This window comes from Physella acuta, unplaced genomic scaffold (genome assembly GCF_028476545.2).
Source record: "Physella acuta isolate Inbredline_101_S28 unplaced genomic scaffold, ASM2847654v3 ptg002157l, whole genome shotgun sequence".
Classification (NCBI taxonomy): Eukaryota; Metazoa; Mollusca; class Gastropoda; family Physidae; genus Physella; species Physella acuta.
Window position 1 is genome coordinate 12,501 of NW_026733658.1, and position 18,033 is coordinate 30,533.

Here is an 18,033-nt window from a genome sequence, read left to right on the forward strand (position 1 = left end):
ACAGCCCGATAACGCGCTGATAAATAAAGGTTAGACTCAACAGAACAATGACAAGAAATTAGAAAAAGAAGAAACAAAACCATGAAACAAAAACAAACTGATTCATCGGGTTTAAAAAAAAAACTGAGTGCGGTACCGCCCGATAAGACTTTGATTTAATGATAAATCTTTCTACAAAAATAAACAGCTCTCTGTTGCGGTTATATGACTTTGTTTTTCAGAATAAAATAGTTACAGATTTGCGATTTTAGTCCTTCTAGTTTGTTTGATAGAGTTAGTCATCTGTTGCACGGTCCTCGTCTTCTATTTGGGCTGATGGTTCAGTGAAATCATCAGAAAAAAAAATTATGCTGGTAACTGTGACGACTTATGGTCTAACTTCTCTGACTACCAACTTCTCTGACTACCAACTTCTCTGACTACCAACTTCTCTGACTACCAACTTCTCTGACTACCAACTTCTCTGACTACCAACTTCTCTGACTACCAACTTCTCTGACTACCAACTTCTCTGACTACCAACTTCTCTGACTACCAACTTCTCTGACTACCAACTTCTCTGACTACCAACTTCTCTGACTACCAACTTCTCTGACTACCAACTTCTCTGACTACCAACTTCTCTGACTACCAACTTCTCTGACTACCAACTTCTCTGACTACCAACTTCTCTGACTACCAACTTCTCTGACTACCAACTTCTCTGACTACCAACTTCTCTGACTGCCAAGAATACCAGCTTAGTGGCGTAGCGACCCTTCCAGGCGCCTGGGGACAAACTTCCAACTTGCCCCCCCCCCACCCCCCCCCCCCCATATATTTTTTATATTTATAATGCAAAATTGCAGCTAAAATTAGTTTTTAATTTGTTTTTCCAACTCATTTTGGCGCACCCTAAGGTCGGCGCCTGGGGACATGTACCCCCCGCCCTCCCCCCCCTCGCTACGCCTCTGTACCAGCTGCTGCTGGTCAAACATCTGTTACCACCAATATTCTTAAACTTTGACTATCAACGTCTCAACGTATCTAACACGTAATGGTGCAACGGCCCAGTCTAAATATTTACATTTCTTGCAGACCGGTGTTTCCAGCATGAAGTTTTCAGAAGATCGTTCCAAAGACAAGAAGGTGTTTACAATGCTCTACAAGAAGTTCCGCTACAAGATTTTCTTCATTTTCTGCGTGGGTCTTGTCCTGGTGTATATCCTGCAAGACAAGACGCCCTTACTGCAGGCCCTAACACACCCAACATACGCCACAAACACCACACATCAGCTAGACGCCAACACACAACTACAACACATTGACACCAACACGCCAAAGACGGACAATGCTGAAGCCTACACACTGGACGTGATTGTCCAAGCCCTTACAAAGATGGATCACCAGCCCGCGAGTAACGTAGAGGTAGCTCCGCCACAAAACCACGCGTCTGGTCCCACCAACGCTTGCATGCAGACGCCAGAAAAACTTGCACGTCTGCTCAAAGTTAAAGAAATCGACTGCAAATCTGTTTTCTCCGGGAGCAAATCTGCTGTCGACGAAGGTATTTCGAAATCAAAATCCACCAAACGTGAACTTTTATCCAACGATTTTTACCTCAATTTAACAGAAAACTGCGAAAATTTTAAAGCAGTACGAGGTTATATGACATGCCCACTGTCTTCAGAAGAAGAAGAATTCCCTCTGGCTTATTCAATCGTGGCTTACAAAGACATCGAAATGGTTGAAAGATTACTCCGCGCCATTTACCGACCGCAGAACTACTACTGCTTCCACCTCGATGCTAAATCCGACAAAACGTTTTATCTGGCTATGTCCGCGATAGCTCAATGTTTCCCGAATGTTTTCCTATCGGCTGACAGAGTCGACATCAAGTGGGGGGAGTTTAGCGTGCTGGAGGCAGAGATCGTCTGCATGAGACAGCTGTGGAGGTACACCAAGTGGAAGTACTTCATCAATCTCACGGGCCAGGAGTTCCCGCTCAAAACAAACGCCCAGATTGTAAAGATCCTGCACGCTTACAACGGCGCCAACGACTTAGAAGGGACAGTAAAAAGGTAAAGTTTTTAACCTAATTCCAAAATAGAGCAGGTACATCACTTGAGACCAGTGTTTCTTCCAGACTTTTTACTCCGAGGGGGGTGGGGGCGGGGGGTGGTGGTGGTGGGGCACTTGAAATTCAGGGGGGGGGCGGACTAAAATTTCCGGGGGGGGGGGAAGGGTCACTGTTAAAAGTATATATTCTCTGTGTAAATTCCATTTCTTTCGGGAAGGGGGGGGGGGGGGTAGACCTTCTTCGGCGGGGTGGGGGGGGGGGGGGGGAACCTGAGATGCCTGGAAGAAACTCTGCTTGAGAGTCTTTTGCCGAATGCAATTTTTCACGGAAACCAGCCGGTTTTTATAGTTTGTTTATCGAGCATGGGTCTTACAATAGTTTCATAATGTGGCTTCTACGGTATAACAAAAATAAATCATGTTTCAAAGAAAGACAACATAAATCTAAAATCGCAGTATTAACTTAAAGAATGGCGTCAATACATTGGGTGTCATCCCACCCTACTCCAAAAAATTTAATGTTTTTGGTGTCACCCCTCTCCTTTTCCTATTTTATTATTTTTAACAGGATGCATTTTTTAATAGAACATTTTACGTTTTTACTTTCTCGTATATACGAAGTATAGAGAAAGTCTTGTAATCGTGCAAAAAAAAAAAAAAAATCGAGATTTTTGCAAATCTCGACGTTTTACATCTCACTGATACGGAAAAACATAATTTTGCAATCTTGTCCGTATGTCTGTGTGTCCGTGTGTGTGTGTGTGTGTGTGTGTCCGTGTGTAAACACGATAACTTGAGTACCGTTACAGCTAGGTTGATGAAATTTCATATACAAGTATTATATCAAAATCGTAGATCCGTATCAACTTTTGAGCGATTTCGGATAACCGGAAGTGGTACTTTTTCTACTTTGAATTTTTCAAAAGCCTATAACTTGAGTACTATTTCAGATAGATAAATGAAATTTCACATGTAAGTAAAAGATCTAATTCTCTACCTTCTGTTAAATTTTGAGTAATTTCCGTTAACCGGAAGTAGTACTTTACGCTACTTCCGATTTCTCAAAAAACTAATGTAAATTTATAAAGTACTAATACTATTGCGCACTATTATACACACCTTTATTAGGCGTTTGCTTGGTGCGCAATTGTTTTTTACTGAGATTCTATTCTATTTTTAAAAGTTTCAGTATTTAAAATGGATTAAAGATCATAACTATATCCCCAGTTACCATCCCCTGTTGTTTTATATAAGAATATTCGAGAAAGTTTAGGGGAGATCACTACCGGTTTATTTTATTTAAATTTAGTTTCACCTTCGTAATGGTGTCATTATATTGTAACCCAGTGTCGTAGCGAAGTCGGTTGTCGCCCGGTGCGACACTTAATGTTGTCACCTCCCACAGACGTAGCGACCCTTCCCGGGGACACACTTTCAATTTTCAATGCACCCCCCCCCCCCTCAAACTTTCAATTTGCACCCCCCCCCTCAAGCTTTCGATTTGCACCTCTTAAAACACTATTTAACACTCGAATTAATCACTTAATTAAGTGGAATTATCATTTTTCTCTATATTTTTTGCCCTGGTGTCACCCCCTTTAAATGGTGTTACCAGGTGCGGACCGCACCCCCCGACCCCCCGCTACGCCACTGTTGTAACCCCCCCCCCCCCCCCCCCACCTTGCAACATTACTGAACTTTTTTTTTATTTTAATTTTGTTCTCTTTTTCGAAGAAAATAAGTCTAGTCATGTACGCATTTATTAAACGATTATTACACATCACTAACATTTACTTTAACCTCTCTAAAATAAGCCAAGCCATTAAGCTCGATTTAATTTATAGCTAACGTTTCAATAATCCTTGCCCTAGACTAAGTTCTAACTCCAACACTAGCCATAAACCTAAAAAATTCTAACTTGAACCCATTCAAGACACTAAACGCAATCGCACGGTTCATGCACAATAAATTACAGTCGAGACACAATATTAAACTTCTAATCCGATTCATGTGAAGTCGAACCAATGGGAATGAATTTAAAAAAAGGGAGTGAAATGATTGTATGCGTCATGTCTAGGCATTTATGACGTTCATGAACGTAATCGTATTTTTTTTCCTTATAGTGCTTTGTTGTTCTACAGACGTTTTGTTATTTGTTACTGAGAGCTTGTACTGTGTACTGAAGCTGTGGTGTTGTTGTACTGTGTACACTGTGGTGTTGTTGTACTGTGTACTGAAGGTGTGGTGTTGTTGTACTGTGTACACTGTGGTGTTGTTGTACTGTGTACTGAAGGTATGGTGTTGTTGTACTGTGTACTGAAGGTGTGGTGTTGTTGTACTGTGTACACTGTGGTGTTGTTGTACTGTGTACTGAAGGTGTGGTGTTGTTGTACTGTGTACACTGTGGTGTTGTTGTACTGTGTACTGACGGTGTGGTGTTGTTGTACTGTGTACTGAAGGTGTGGTGTTGTTGTACTGTGTACACTGTGGTGTTGTTGTACTGTGTACTGAAGGTGTGGTGTTGTTGTACTGTGTACACTGTGGTGTTGTTGTACTGTGTACACTGTGGTGTTGTTGTACTGTGTACTGACGGTGTGGTGTTGTTGTACTGTGTACATTGTGGTTGTGTTGTAATGTGTACTGAAGCTGTGGTAGTGTTGTACTGTGTACACTGTGGTAGTGTTGTACTGTGTACACTGTGGTAGTGTTGTACTGTGTACACTGTGGTAGTGTTGTACTGTGTACTAACACTGTGGTAGTGTTGTACTGTGTACATTGCGGTATTGTTGTACTGTGTACTGAAGGTGTTGTGCTGTTGTACTGTGTACACTGTGGTGTTGTTGTACTGTGTACACTGTGGTGTTGTTGTACTGTGTACACTGTGGTGTTGTTGTACTGTGTACACTGTGGTGTTGTTGTACTGTGTACTAACACTGTGGTAGTGTTGCACTGTATACACTGTGGTTGTGTTGTACTGTGCACACTGTGGTAGTGTTGTACTGTGTACACTCTGATTGTGTTGTATATTGTACACTGTGATAATGTTGTACAGTGTACACTGTGGTAGTGTTGTACTGTGTACACTGTGGTAGTATTGTATATGTAAAGGCAGGATATGTGAAGGGCCTCTCATACACTCAACTCCCAGCCCGACTATCCCACAAAAAATCCTCAAATTTCTATTTGACGGCCTTCTTGTTCTTTAAAACCTGAATGCACGTTATCGGCTGTGAATTCAGCTATTATCAGTGTTGAGAATAGGCCTATAGCACTGGCGTGTCCTACCACTGCATACAATTTTACAGCTTCGCTCTGTATAAAAACTCGATCGTCTTTTTCTCCTTTTTCTAACAGTCTGAATATTGTGCTCGTACGTTTTACATAAAGCTTAAAATGGTGTTGGATATTTTAGTTTGTGGTTAAATATATTCGCTCCCTTTTCACATAGGCCTACTTCTAATGCAATGATATTTAATATTAAAACTAATTAGCTATTAAATAAGCCTTTAATAGATAATTTATCTAGCAATTTTATAAAAACATAACAAAGAAAGGGGCTAAGACTTTTTGAGCCTTGAATTAAACAGGAAGAACTAACAAGCAAGTTATGAAGTAGACAGATAGGGCGTATAGAACTATTAAATAGAAAATAAAGTTAAAAGTCGATAGAAGCATAACAGAGAGGAAGGACCTATCTAGTCACAAGTAGACAGAGAAGGCCTACAGACTGACTAGACAGAGAAGACCTACAGTAGACAAAGAAGACCTACAGACGGTCTATGAAGTAGACAGAGAAGACCTACAGACGGTCTATGAAGTAGACAGAGAAGACCTACAGTAGACAAAGAAGACCTACTGACGGTCTATGAAGTAGACAGAGAAGACCTACAGTAGACAAAGAAGACCTACAGACGGTCTATGAAGTAGACAGAGAAGACCTACAGACGGTCTATCAAGTAGACAGAAGACCTACAGACGGTCTATCAAGTAGACAGAAGACCTACAGACGGTCTATGGAGTAGACAGAGAAGACCTAAAGACGGTCTATGAAGTAGACAGAAGACCTACAGACGGTCTATGAAGTAGACAGAAGACCTATGACGGTCTATGAAGTAGACAGAAGACCTACAGACGGTCTATAAAGTAGACAGAAGACCTACAGACGGTCTATGAAGTAGACAGAAGACCTACAGACGGTTTATGAAGTAGACAGAAGACCTACAGACGGTCTATGAAGTAGACAGAAGACCTACAGACGGTCTATGAAGTAGACAGAAGACCTACAGACGGTCTATGAAGTAGACAGAAGACCTACAGACGGTCTATGAAGTAGACAGAAGACCTACAGACGGTCTATGAAGTAGACAGAAGACCTACAGACGGTCTATGAAGTAGACAGAAGACCTACAGACGGTCTATGAAGTAGACAGAAGACCTACAATAGACAGAGAAGACCTACAGAGGGCCTTCAGGGTAGACAGAGAGGACCTAACTAGCCACAAGCAGACGACTAGTAGAGCCAGAGTTCCTCTCGATAAAATCCAGTACAGCCTAGGTCCAAAAAGGTGACCAGCTGTGTCGTGGCATTGATTTGCCAACCGTTCCGTCAAGGTTATCGCAGGTAAGTCACGACACGCTCCACTGGTTACCGCCTCAAGTGTCCCCCACAGTCACGTGATGACTATGAATTCCGGTATAATATTACGCGATAATTTCCCCCATGATATCATTTCTAACCTCCATGAACGATGGAGCGATACCATCTCTAGCCTCCATCAAAGATGTAACGATACCACCTCTAACCTCGATACCATCTCTGGCGTCTTTAGCTGACATGGTAGTCAAACTTCCGCCTTGCATGCCAAGCTTGCTATAAAACGGGCCCTGGCGTTTTTTAACACGTTTTTATTAACTCAGCTTCGCGTTTGTGTGTTTGTTGTTAAAATTGACATCGAAAATTAGCCCACTTCTGATTGTTCTATAGTTCTGAAATTTGGCATGCAGGCTACTTTCGCCTAACAATTTCAGATGCAATCATAAAAACTAGCAATTAGAGACCGTAATTAGCTTAATTTAATTACGCCCAAAGGACCATAAAATTGAGGACATGATTTCTAAAGATACCGACAAGACTGGAGGCTTATTGACACAGTTACTTCGGCCCCAATCGATGTGAGCGCGCTGGCCGTGATCGTATAGTGGTTAGTACTTCGCGTTGTGGCCGCGATAACCCAGGTTCGAATCCTGGTCGCTCAAGATTTTTTTAGTCCGTGTATTTATAAACACTTAGTCAATTCATACTTAATCAAGTCATTAGATAAAGTAGAAAATAAACTATATAAAAAACTTTTTTAAAAACCACGTTTTTCATGTGTAGCAACGGACTAAAAAGGAGAAAATAAAATACTTAAAAAAAACTTTTTAAAAAACCACGTTTTTCTTGTGGACTAAAAAGTAGAAAATAACTATTTACATACATTTGATGACAAAAAACGTGGGTCGGGCAGATGGGTCGGGAAATTTGATGGTGAACGTACCCACGTTTTTTGTCATCAAATGTATGTAAATAGTTATTTTCTACTTTTTAGTCCACAAGAAAAACGTGTTTTTTTAAAAAGTTTTTTTTAAGTATTTTATTTGTTGTTTGATTTCCAACACCTGACTCGTAACTTTCCTATTTTAGGATCTTCAACAAGTTGAACAACGATAACATCAGACACGCCGTTGTACTCCAGATATCGTATTCACTTTAATATAACACCATAAAACGAAATATAACGTCATGTAAAGTCTGTATATGACTATGACCACCATTCCTACTGTATATACGTTCTAGGAAAATCTCCCCCCCCCCATCTGTTACCAAAACTTTAAGTGCTAAAAGATGCCGTGGTGTTTAAAATAAAACCTGGAATCATTGAAGAAAAACTTGTAACAAACAACAATGTAACATGTTATTAAGCTGAAAAAAAATCACGTAAACACGCGCTAACACTTAATTATCGACATTCTAAACTGCAGAAATTTTACAAAAAAACAAAAACAAAAAAAGAAATGTATAACACCATACCTTAACCAATATATCACGATATAACCTGACATATTACACATGTCATTTATCTCATCTGTCGTGTAACTCTAGTTAAGTGCTATCCAGTACTACATAAATGTTTCATCGTGCCCCAATTTTGGTTGTATTTTCTTGCATTTTTAGTTTTATCAATATATATTACTTGATGTTAAATGTTATAAAATTTAAAAACAATAACCTTCAAACCGACGCTGTTGTGATATAGAGTTTTTGATAACATCATGTCTATACCCTGGCAGAAGTTACAGAAAGTAAAGTTTTAGATTTGGATAATGTGTTGCTTGCAAATTTCTGAACATTTTTTAAAGTAAATATTTTTAAAAAGTAATATCTAAGATTTTTTAAGGAGCCTTAGCTATATTCACACAATACTTACAATAGATATACTGTAGTGTCTTCATTGAAACAAACTATATGGGGAATACGTGTAGGCGTACACCAAGGTTTATTTTGTTGACAGATGAAATTATCAAATTTTCATTCAAATAGATATTTGTAATGTGAAAACTGCAGGGGGTTCGTCTTGAGCAATTATCCATATTTTATTCTCGTGGAGTTTCTGGGATTCTCCCCCTCAAGTAGAGCAATACAAAAGAAACAACAACGCCCAGTACGATTATATCTTGTTGTCTGGATTGGGTGGGTACCTGACAGACTTGAAGGCCACGTCTCATCTGACAATATCATGTTTGGACTAGTTACTTCCCTGTACATCATTTTTGTATTTTTTGTATTTTTTATTCAACATTAAATAAAGTTCCTTATTGAAAAAAAAAACAAGGTTAATCTTTCATTTTTAAGAACGTGTTTTCTCGACAACATCCTTTTTGTAATTTAATTATGTTTTATCAATGCACCACGATTTGTGTTTTCACGCTGTCGACTAAATTGTACACTTAAAAATTGATGGCGTACTGAATGCATTAGGGCTTCCTTTAGAACTTTACATCATTGGCTTTAAGCCCTGTGATTTTCGATCAATGCATGCTTTATCTATGCTTGGATATTAGACTCAAACAGACGTATCAGAGCTACAAACTTAATATGTTTGTCTCATTTAATCAAAGAAACAGATTCGTCTAGAGATTGAAGCTAGGATTAATCTGTCGAAGGATTATGACAAATTTATTGCTAGCTTTAAGCAGACCGTGGTAAATGTATCGGTAGGAAAGTAATTACTTGTGGGAAATTAAATAAAAAAACAAACAACAACATTACATGCATGTAATATGAGAGGAAATATAACAGTAGTCTAAAAAAACTAATCAAAAAGGAAGAAAAAAGAAGAAAATATGAATAGTGTGTAAAAAGGCAGGTACCAAATCGATCAGTATGCACATGCAATAATATCAGCATCGAGCGTGTATCGATCTAATTACATCGTCAACAAACAGCTACAATGTGATATTTTATCATGGACACGATATGTTCTGTTCGATGTCCTCTATGTTCTACTTGATTTCCTCTGTATTATATTTAATGTCCTATATGTTCTGTTTGATGTCCCCTGTGTTCTATTTAGTGTCCTCTATGTTCTATTAGATGCTTTCAATATTTTATTTAATGTTCTATTTGATGTCCTCTATTTTGAATTTGATGTCCTCCGTGTATTTAACGTTCTCTAGGTTCTATTTAATTTGATGTCCTCTGTTTTCTTTTTGATGTCCCTTATGTATTTAATGTCCCCTAAGTTCTATTTGACTCCTCTATGTTCTATTCAATGTCCCATGTGTTCTATTCAATTTCCCATGTGTTCTATTTGATTTCCTCTATGTTCTATTCAATGTCCCTATGTTCTATTCAATGTCCCCTGTGTTCTTTTTAATGTCCCCTGTGTTCTATTCAATGTCCCCTGTGTTCTATTTAATGTCCCCTGTGTTCTATTCATTGTCCCCTGTGTTCTATTCAATGTCCCCTATGTTCTATTCAATGTCCTCTACGTTCTATTCAATGTCCTCTATGTTCTATTTAATGTCCCCTATGTTCTATTCAATGTCCTCTATGTTCTATTCAATGTCCCATGTGTTCTATTCAATGTCCCCTATGTTCTATTCAATGTCCCCTATGTTCTATTCAATGTCCTCCATGTTCTATTCAATGTCCCCTATGTTCTATTCAATGTCCCCTATGTTCTATTCAATGTCCCCTGTGTTCTATTCAATGTCCCCTCTGTTCTATTCAATGTCCTCTATGTTCTATTCAATGTCCCCTATGTTTTATTCAATGTCCTCTATGTTCTATTCAATGTCCTTTATGTTCTATTCAATGTCCAATGTGTTCTATTTGATGTTCTTCATGTTCTTTTAACCACCACCCAACAGAGCCAATAAGGACAGATGGAACAACAAGACACCTCCCCGGGGGTTGAGGCCAGTCAAAGGATCGGTACACGTCATAGCCAACAGGTAACATTGTTTGTGTCTCCCAGTATATATTTAGAACAGGGGTCTCCAAACTTTTCAGTCCGAGAGCCGCATTAACTATCAAATTTCAGTTCGGGGGCCAGGTTCTTTCAGGCATGTCTTTGATTTTTCTGGGCAAAGTTCCTCAGCCATCAACAACAAACGTTTTTTTCTGTGGACAAAAAAATCTCCGCGGGCCGGATGAGAGGACATCGCGGGCCGCATCTGGCCCGCGGGCCGTAGTTTGGAGACCCCTGATTTAGAACATCGGTGAGTTCAATGTAGGAGAGGCGATAAGCAACAGCGCTAATCTTTTCCGTGATTTTCAACACCACCAATATTTTACGTCTCTTCTTGAAAAGTGTTAAATAATTCACATTGACGGAAACACCATTAGTTTTTCCAAAATAATATATCTGCAGCAGAGCGTTTCATGATAAGTTTAATTATATAATTTTATTTATTTTATCTGGGGTAGATAACCAACTAGCATCAATAATAGACTCAATCATAACATTATGTATGTCAAATTATAAATAATTTTGTTAGAAGACACATTTTAAGTCATTAATTTGTACCTGATTATTTAAAGTAATTAAATAATTGTTAAATTAATTACCGTTTTAGTGAAAAGAAACAATATCAAAGGTAAGATTTGATTTAAAGTTCATCATGAATTTAAAAAAAAGTCGTTTTTTCCATTAGATCATTTTTTGCAACTTACTATTACTTACATATTTTTTTGAAAAGATAGCATTTTGAAAATATGTTACAATACATTTCTTAATAATATTTGGGGAACATATTAGAATACATTTCTCAATAGCATTTTGTGAACATGCTAAAACATATGACATTTAGGGATTTCTTGATGACATTTAGTGCATATGACATTGAGGGAACATTCTACATTTTTAAAAATTACATTTTGTGATCATATTACATTACATTTTTTAATGACATTCAGGTAACATTTTACAATAAATATCTGGTTGAAATTTTGTGGACATGTTACATGACAGCGTTACAGTTTAAAAAATTAACTCCCCAAGCCGCCGATAAAAAAAAAACAAGTTTGATGGTAGTTTTGACACGATTTTGTCGGGGAATATAGCACGTGTTTTAATAAACGAGAGGGTTTCTATATTTCCTTGTTTAAAACAATAACAAAATGAAGCTTAGAAATTGTTTCTAATTTAAAAAATGATTTTCTCTAAAAGATATTCCCATAGCTTGCTTAAGCTAATCTCATTTTTTTTTAGTACCGAATAACATTGTGTTGTGATTTTTGTGTATGTGAGTGTGTGTATGTGTATATGAATGTGTGTATGTGTGTTTGGAGAGAGAGAGCCGGCTCTTAGAAATGTTGTATAGTATGAGTTGGTGTTGGTCTATAGAAATGCACATACCACTATATGGTTAGTATTGGTTGGTCATACACGTATTTGTTAGTGATATGAGCAAAATCTGTGCACAAAATGTGCACCATTCATTAACAGCGCTCACTTCTACGTCTTTATCCAAGTTGCTTTTTAAAACAGTGTTACAACTCTTTACCTATTTAAAAAAAACAACACAACTTTAATTGCTATTTCATTAAAGCCTAAACCCTTCCTACGTTACTTTATTTAATCTTGTTTACATTATCTTGATGCTTCAATCAATTTATTGATTTTAATAGCAACACAGCCTTAACATAAAAGTTGAAAGCAATTAACTCCGTGCATGTGATACGAAACAATTATGTGTATGGTATCATGTTTTTCAGGCTGTTTTTAAGTATCCACGAAAGCGAATTAAATAGATAAAGCTGATCATTATAGCTCATTAACCTTAGTTCATCAGTTGAAGAAAGGAAATTTTCTTTTGATTGTTGTTTTTATTTCATTTCGTTGAGTTTGTTGTTGATTAAATTCTAATTTCTATCCAGGTTTTGTTTATTGAATCTCGGGCAGTATCACCTGTGACTTTTTAACTATTTCTTTATCACCTGAGATTAATTTATTTTTTCTTAATAATTGATTTTATCTTAATAATTGATTTTATCTTAATAATTTTCATCGATAATACCGTAATTGAAATTCAAATTATTTTCGATAACTGTTCTAATTTAGTTGACTTAAGTCGAATCTTTATCCCTATGGATTTTATTGATTATATAACCTAATATGTATCCCCAGGTATTTTGTACACGAAATCACAAACTTATGCCTATTCCCAGATATTGTATTACATATATCGTAACTTGACCCCCCAGGGATTTCGTTGATTACATCCTGCACAACGACACGGCCAAGGAGCTTCTAGAATGGGTCAGGGGCACGGGAATTCCCGACGAGACGTTTTTTGCCACCCTCAACCACAACCCACAGCTGGGCATACGCGGAAGTTACAAAGGTAACCATTGGTCCGTCTTGGTCACATGGTGCACGCACCTGAACACACGGGGGGGGGGGGGAAATAGCGCCTTTTGTAAGCGGCATTCAAATGATAAATTGACAGAAAATAGTCTCATCACACCCCCCCCCCCTCTATGTATTTTGTTCAGTTTTCTAAGAAATGTTTGGCCTTTGTTGTGGTGCTTACACAGTACCTGTTGGCTGGGTGACGGGAAATTTAATATCACGGTACAACAAAAACACAGCCTTAACCAGGAAGACATTATTTTACAGCAGAGTTAAATGCGGTATATATATATATATATATATATATATATATATATATATATATATATATATATATATATATACACATATATATATATATATATATATATATATATATATATATATATATATGCTATAAATTTATGTACAGGTTATACATGTTTCAACACACACACACACACACACATACACACACACATACATATATATATATATATATATATATATATACACACATTATACATATATATATATATGTGTGTGTGTGTGTATGTATGATCAACTTACACACATGGAGTAAAATAAAAAATAAATGTGTTCGAGACTCGAATCAATATTCGTACTACGAATCCAAGATATAGTGAAAAGCTACAAATAAAATCCCAGCTCTATCGTATGTGTTGGCAGGTGATCCTGAAACCGAATCGGCTGATTCGTTGGTCAAACCTTTCCTCACGAGGTTCAAAAACTGGGGGTCGGAACCATTCAAGGCTAACTGTGCAGGGAACTTTGTCAGGGGAATTTGTATTCTCTCAACAGGTAAATCATCATTTGAACAGGTAGTGTTTCAGGAAAATCATGATTTTATCTGAAAGTATACCTGTAAAGTTAAATCATGTTTATATTATACTTCAGTTTATTACTAAGGGCAGTTTAACCAATGTTTGTCTTATATTAGTAAAATAAACAACTAAGGTTTATATCTTTTAACGTAATAATTGTTTTTTTTTCGAAATTGGTGCTTGCTTGTTGACGGGGGTTTGTGTGAAAATATTTACAAGGAAATCAATATAAATCTTGACATGTCATTAGTAGGGCCATTGCGTTTTGTGTGAGTGAAAGTGTGTGTGTGGGTGGGAAAATATGTGTATGAGTGAAAGTGTGTGTGGAGTGTGTGTGTGAGATAAAGTGTGTGTGTGTATGAGTGAAAGAATGTGTGAGTGAAAATGTGTGTGAGTTTAGGTGTGTGTGTGTGAGTGAGTGAAAGAATGTGTGAGTGAAAGTGTGTGTGTGTGAGTGTAGGTGGGTGTGTGTAGGTGAAAGTGTGTGTCAGTGAAAGTTTGTGTGAGTGTATGTTAGGCGATCAGAAGGTGTGTTAGTTAATGTGTGTGAGTTGAAGTGTGTGTTTATAATTAGTGTGTAATTAGTGTGTTATGACATTGTGAGAAATTTCTTATCTTCTATCGGTTAAACCAAGTAAAAGATTGGATAACGCCAATATATTTAGACAAATAAACGATTGAGTTCAATATGGAAATAGTATTATAGTATAAGGGAAAGAACTGATTAATCTTAAGAATCTGATATTATTAAGGGGAAGAACTGAGATTTTTTTGCAGAGATGTTAGTGTATAAAGGGGAATAACCGAGTTTTATTAGGGCATGAGTATAAAAGGGGAAAACTTTGTTTACATAAGGCTGTGTATGAATTTATAAAAGGGAGGCAAAGAATTCTTTTTTTTAGAGGATATAAGTGGATGAAGACAAGGAACTATACGGGATTTTAAAGAATCCAACCTATAAGAACCTTTGGCATATTTTTAGGGTATCTGAATATTGCCCAATAATACAATACTTATGTAGTTCCTACATCCACACTCCGGTTCTACACTTATATTATAACCAAGTCAATCAACCACAGTACTACACTACACCATAGTCTAATCAACCACAGTACTAAACTACATCATAGTCTTATCAACCACAGTACTACACTACATCATAGTCTAATCAACCACAGTACTACACTACATCATAGTCTAATCAACCACAGTACTAAACTACATCATAGATTAATCAACCACAGTACTACACTACGCCATAGTCTAATCAACCACAGTACTACACTACATCATAGTCTAATCAACCACAGTACTACACTACATCATAGTCTAATCAACCACAGTACTACACTACATCATAGTCTAATCAACCACAGTACTACACTACATCATAGTCTAATCCACCACAGTGCTACACTACATCATAGTCGTATCAACCACAGTACTACACTATGCCATAGTCTAATCAACCACAGTACTACACTACATCATAGTCTAATCAACCACAGTACTACACGACATCATAGTCTAATCAACCACAGTACTAAACTACATCATAGTCTAATCAACCACAGTACTAAACTACATCATAGTCTAATCAACCACAGTACTAAACTACATCATAGTCTAGTCAACCACAGTACTACACTATGCCATAGTCTAATCCACCACAGTACTACACTACACCATAGTCGTATCAACCACAGTACTACACTATGCCATAGTCTAATCAACCACAGTACTACACTACATCATAGTCTAATCAACCACAGTACTACACTACATCATAGTCTAATCCACCACAGTACTACACTACATCATAGTCGTATCAACCACAGTACTACACTATGCCATAGTCTAATCAACCACAGTACTACACTACATCATAGTCTAATCAACCACAGTACTACACTACATCATAGTCTAATCAACCACAGTACTAAACTACATCATAGTCTAATCAACCACAGTACTAAACTACATCATAGTCTAATCAACCACAGTACTAAACTACATCATAGTCTAGTCAACCACAGTACTACACTATGCCATAGTCTAATCCACCACAGTACTACACTACACCATAGTCGTATCAACCACAGTACTACACTATGCCATAGTCTAATCAACCACAGTACTACACTACATCATAGTCTAATCAACCCCAGTACTACACTACGCCATAGTCGAATCAACCACACTAGTTATAACGTAACCAATACAACCACAAGACCCAGATATAACGTAGGCAAAATAACTTCACACGCAGACCACTAATAGCCCATTATAACGTAGTCCAAAAGACACCACAACAAACACATGCACTGTGTGTCTCACACGAGTACGCTATCCTCAACCAGGCGACCTCCCCCAACTCGGGACAGCCAAACAGCTGTTCGCCAACAAGTTCTACCTGTGGGAGGACTTCACGGTTATCGGCTGCCTGGAGGAGAAGCTGATGAACGCCACGAGGGACGAGCTGCTGGGTCTACAGACGTTTAACGTCACGCATTATGCTCAGCTGGGCTTTGTGAAAAACCAGGTGACGTAGCACACAGGACATGGGTTGATGTGTTGTGTTCACGTATGTGTAGGTGATTTTGTGTGCGGGTTGTGATTTTATTGATGAGCGTGTACGTGATTTTTTGATGTGCGAGTACGTGATTCTATTGATGTGCGTTTATATAATTTTGTTGATGTGCGCGTATGTGATTTCATTGTTTTAAATGTAGTCGACTTATTGATGTCCATTTATGTGATTGTTGTGACGTGCGTATTGGTGATTTTATTGACGTGAGTGTAGATGATTTAATTGATAGATTGGTTTTCATCTCTGAAGAGAGAGATGACATAAACAAAGGATGGACAAAAGATATGAAAAGTTTGGAAAAGAAGCCGTGAGAGTGAGAGAGAGAGAGAGAGAGAGAGAGAGGAAGAGAAAGAGACAAAGAAAGCGAGGAGAGACAGACGGACAGAGTGACAGAAAGAGAGAGAGAAAGGTAAAGAAAATGAAATAATAATCAAGAAACTGATGAAAAAAACCTAAAATGCCAATTTTAGCACTTTGTTATTGGATTCCATTTCAAAACATTCCATAATTTCTTATATTCTTTAATGTTTATATTAAACTATACAAATAAGCATATATGCCTACATTTATACACTTATATGAGGATTATATATATATATATATATATATATATATATATATATATATATATATATATATATATATATATATATATATATATATATATATATATATATGTGTGTGCGTGTGTGTGTTTTGTGTTTTTATATATAATTTCAGTGCATTTATTTACATCTTTAGATTATTATTTATAAAACATGCTTTCAATGTCTAAGACATGATTATGTTAAAATACTAAAATATTTAAATTGTAAAGATGCCTACATTTGTTTCAAAATGTGATAACTCCCAAAAATTTTTCCTCATAATACATACAAAAGCACCAACATTATATGTTTTATGTTGAGTGTATCTGCCAACTTCACCTTTTCAATGTGTTTCATCATTTACACCCAAACAATAAAATATTGATGTTATTGATTACATTTGCCTTCACACTTTCTTTATCGTCTCATTAGAAAATTATGTTGAGGTGTATATTCTATCTATATTCGCTCTCATCTAATTACAATGTAAACATATACTACACACGTATGCAAGCATTTATTGGTAGCATTTAATGAGAGTAATATAGTGCAAACATATGCAAACATTGATAGAGACAATTTAATGACAGTAATAAACATACAATACACGTATGCTAGCATTTATTGTTAGCATTTAATGAGTGTAACATAATGCAAACATATATTATAGATGTATGCAAGCATTGACAGAGCATTTCATGATAGAAATAAACATATACTATACATGTAGGCAAGCATTTATTGGTAGCATTTAATAATAGCTGAATGCAAAATCTTAACAAGCCAACAAGCCAGTCAATATAGTACAAATGGTGGCAATTCACTTAATTCCATCTCCCTGCGTCCCTACGAAATAATTAAAAAAAAAACCTTTACAATTAAGTGACATATATCATACAAAACAAGAAATATACTTTTGACATAGCTATTGTTAGCGAGCGTTACTTTTTTTATATATGATATATATGGAACCGAATATATTTTTTATATGGTACCGAATGTCGAAACAAAAATAAAATTCAAAAAGTACAACAGTAGGCTACATCATATACTGAAATATCTCTGGTCGCATGGAC

General features: G+C 36.9%; 1 protein-coding gene across 3 annotated transcripts in view; it reads left to right on the top strand.

Annotated features, from left to right (window-relative positions):
- Positions 1-16,949, top strand: part of LOC131932390 (beta-1,3-galactosyl-O-glycosyl-glycoprotein beta-1,6-N-acetylglucosaminyltransferase 3-like) — a 21,227-nt gene extending 4,278 nt beyond the window's left edge. For all 3 annotated transcript variants that reach the window (XM_059289317.1, XM_059289316.1, XM_059289318.1), the window contains exons 2-6: positions 1,078-2,060; positions 10,471-10,554; positions 12,809-12,948; positions 13,626-13,757; positions 16,141-16,949. In XM_059289317.1, coding sequence (XP_059145300.1) covers positions 1,093-2,060; positions 10,471-10,554; positions 12,809-12,948; positions 13,626-13,757; positions 16,141-16,331 — 1,515 coding nt within the window. In that variant the 5' untranslated portion in view covers positions 1,078-1,092 and the 3' untranslated portion in view covers positions 16,332-16,949. The remainder of the gene's footprint in view (positions 1-1,077; positions 2,061-10,470; positions 10,555-12,808; positions 12,949-13,625; positions 13,758-16,140) is intronic.
- The last annotated feature ends 1,084 nt before the right edge of the window (positions 16,950-18,033 follow it).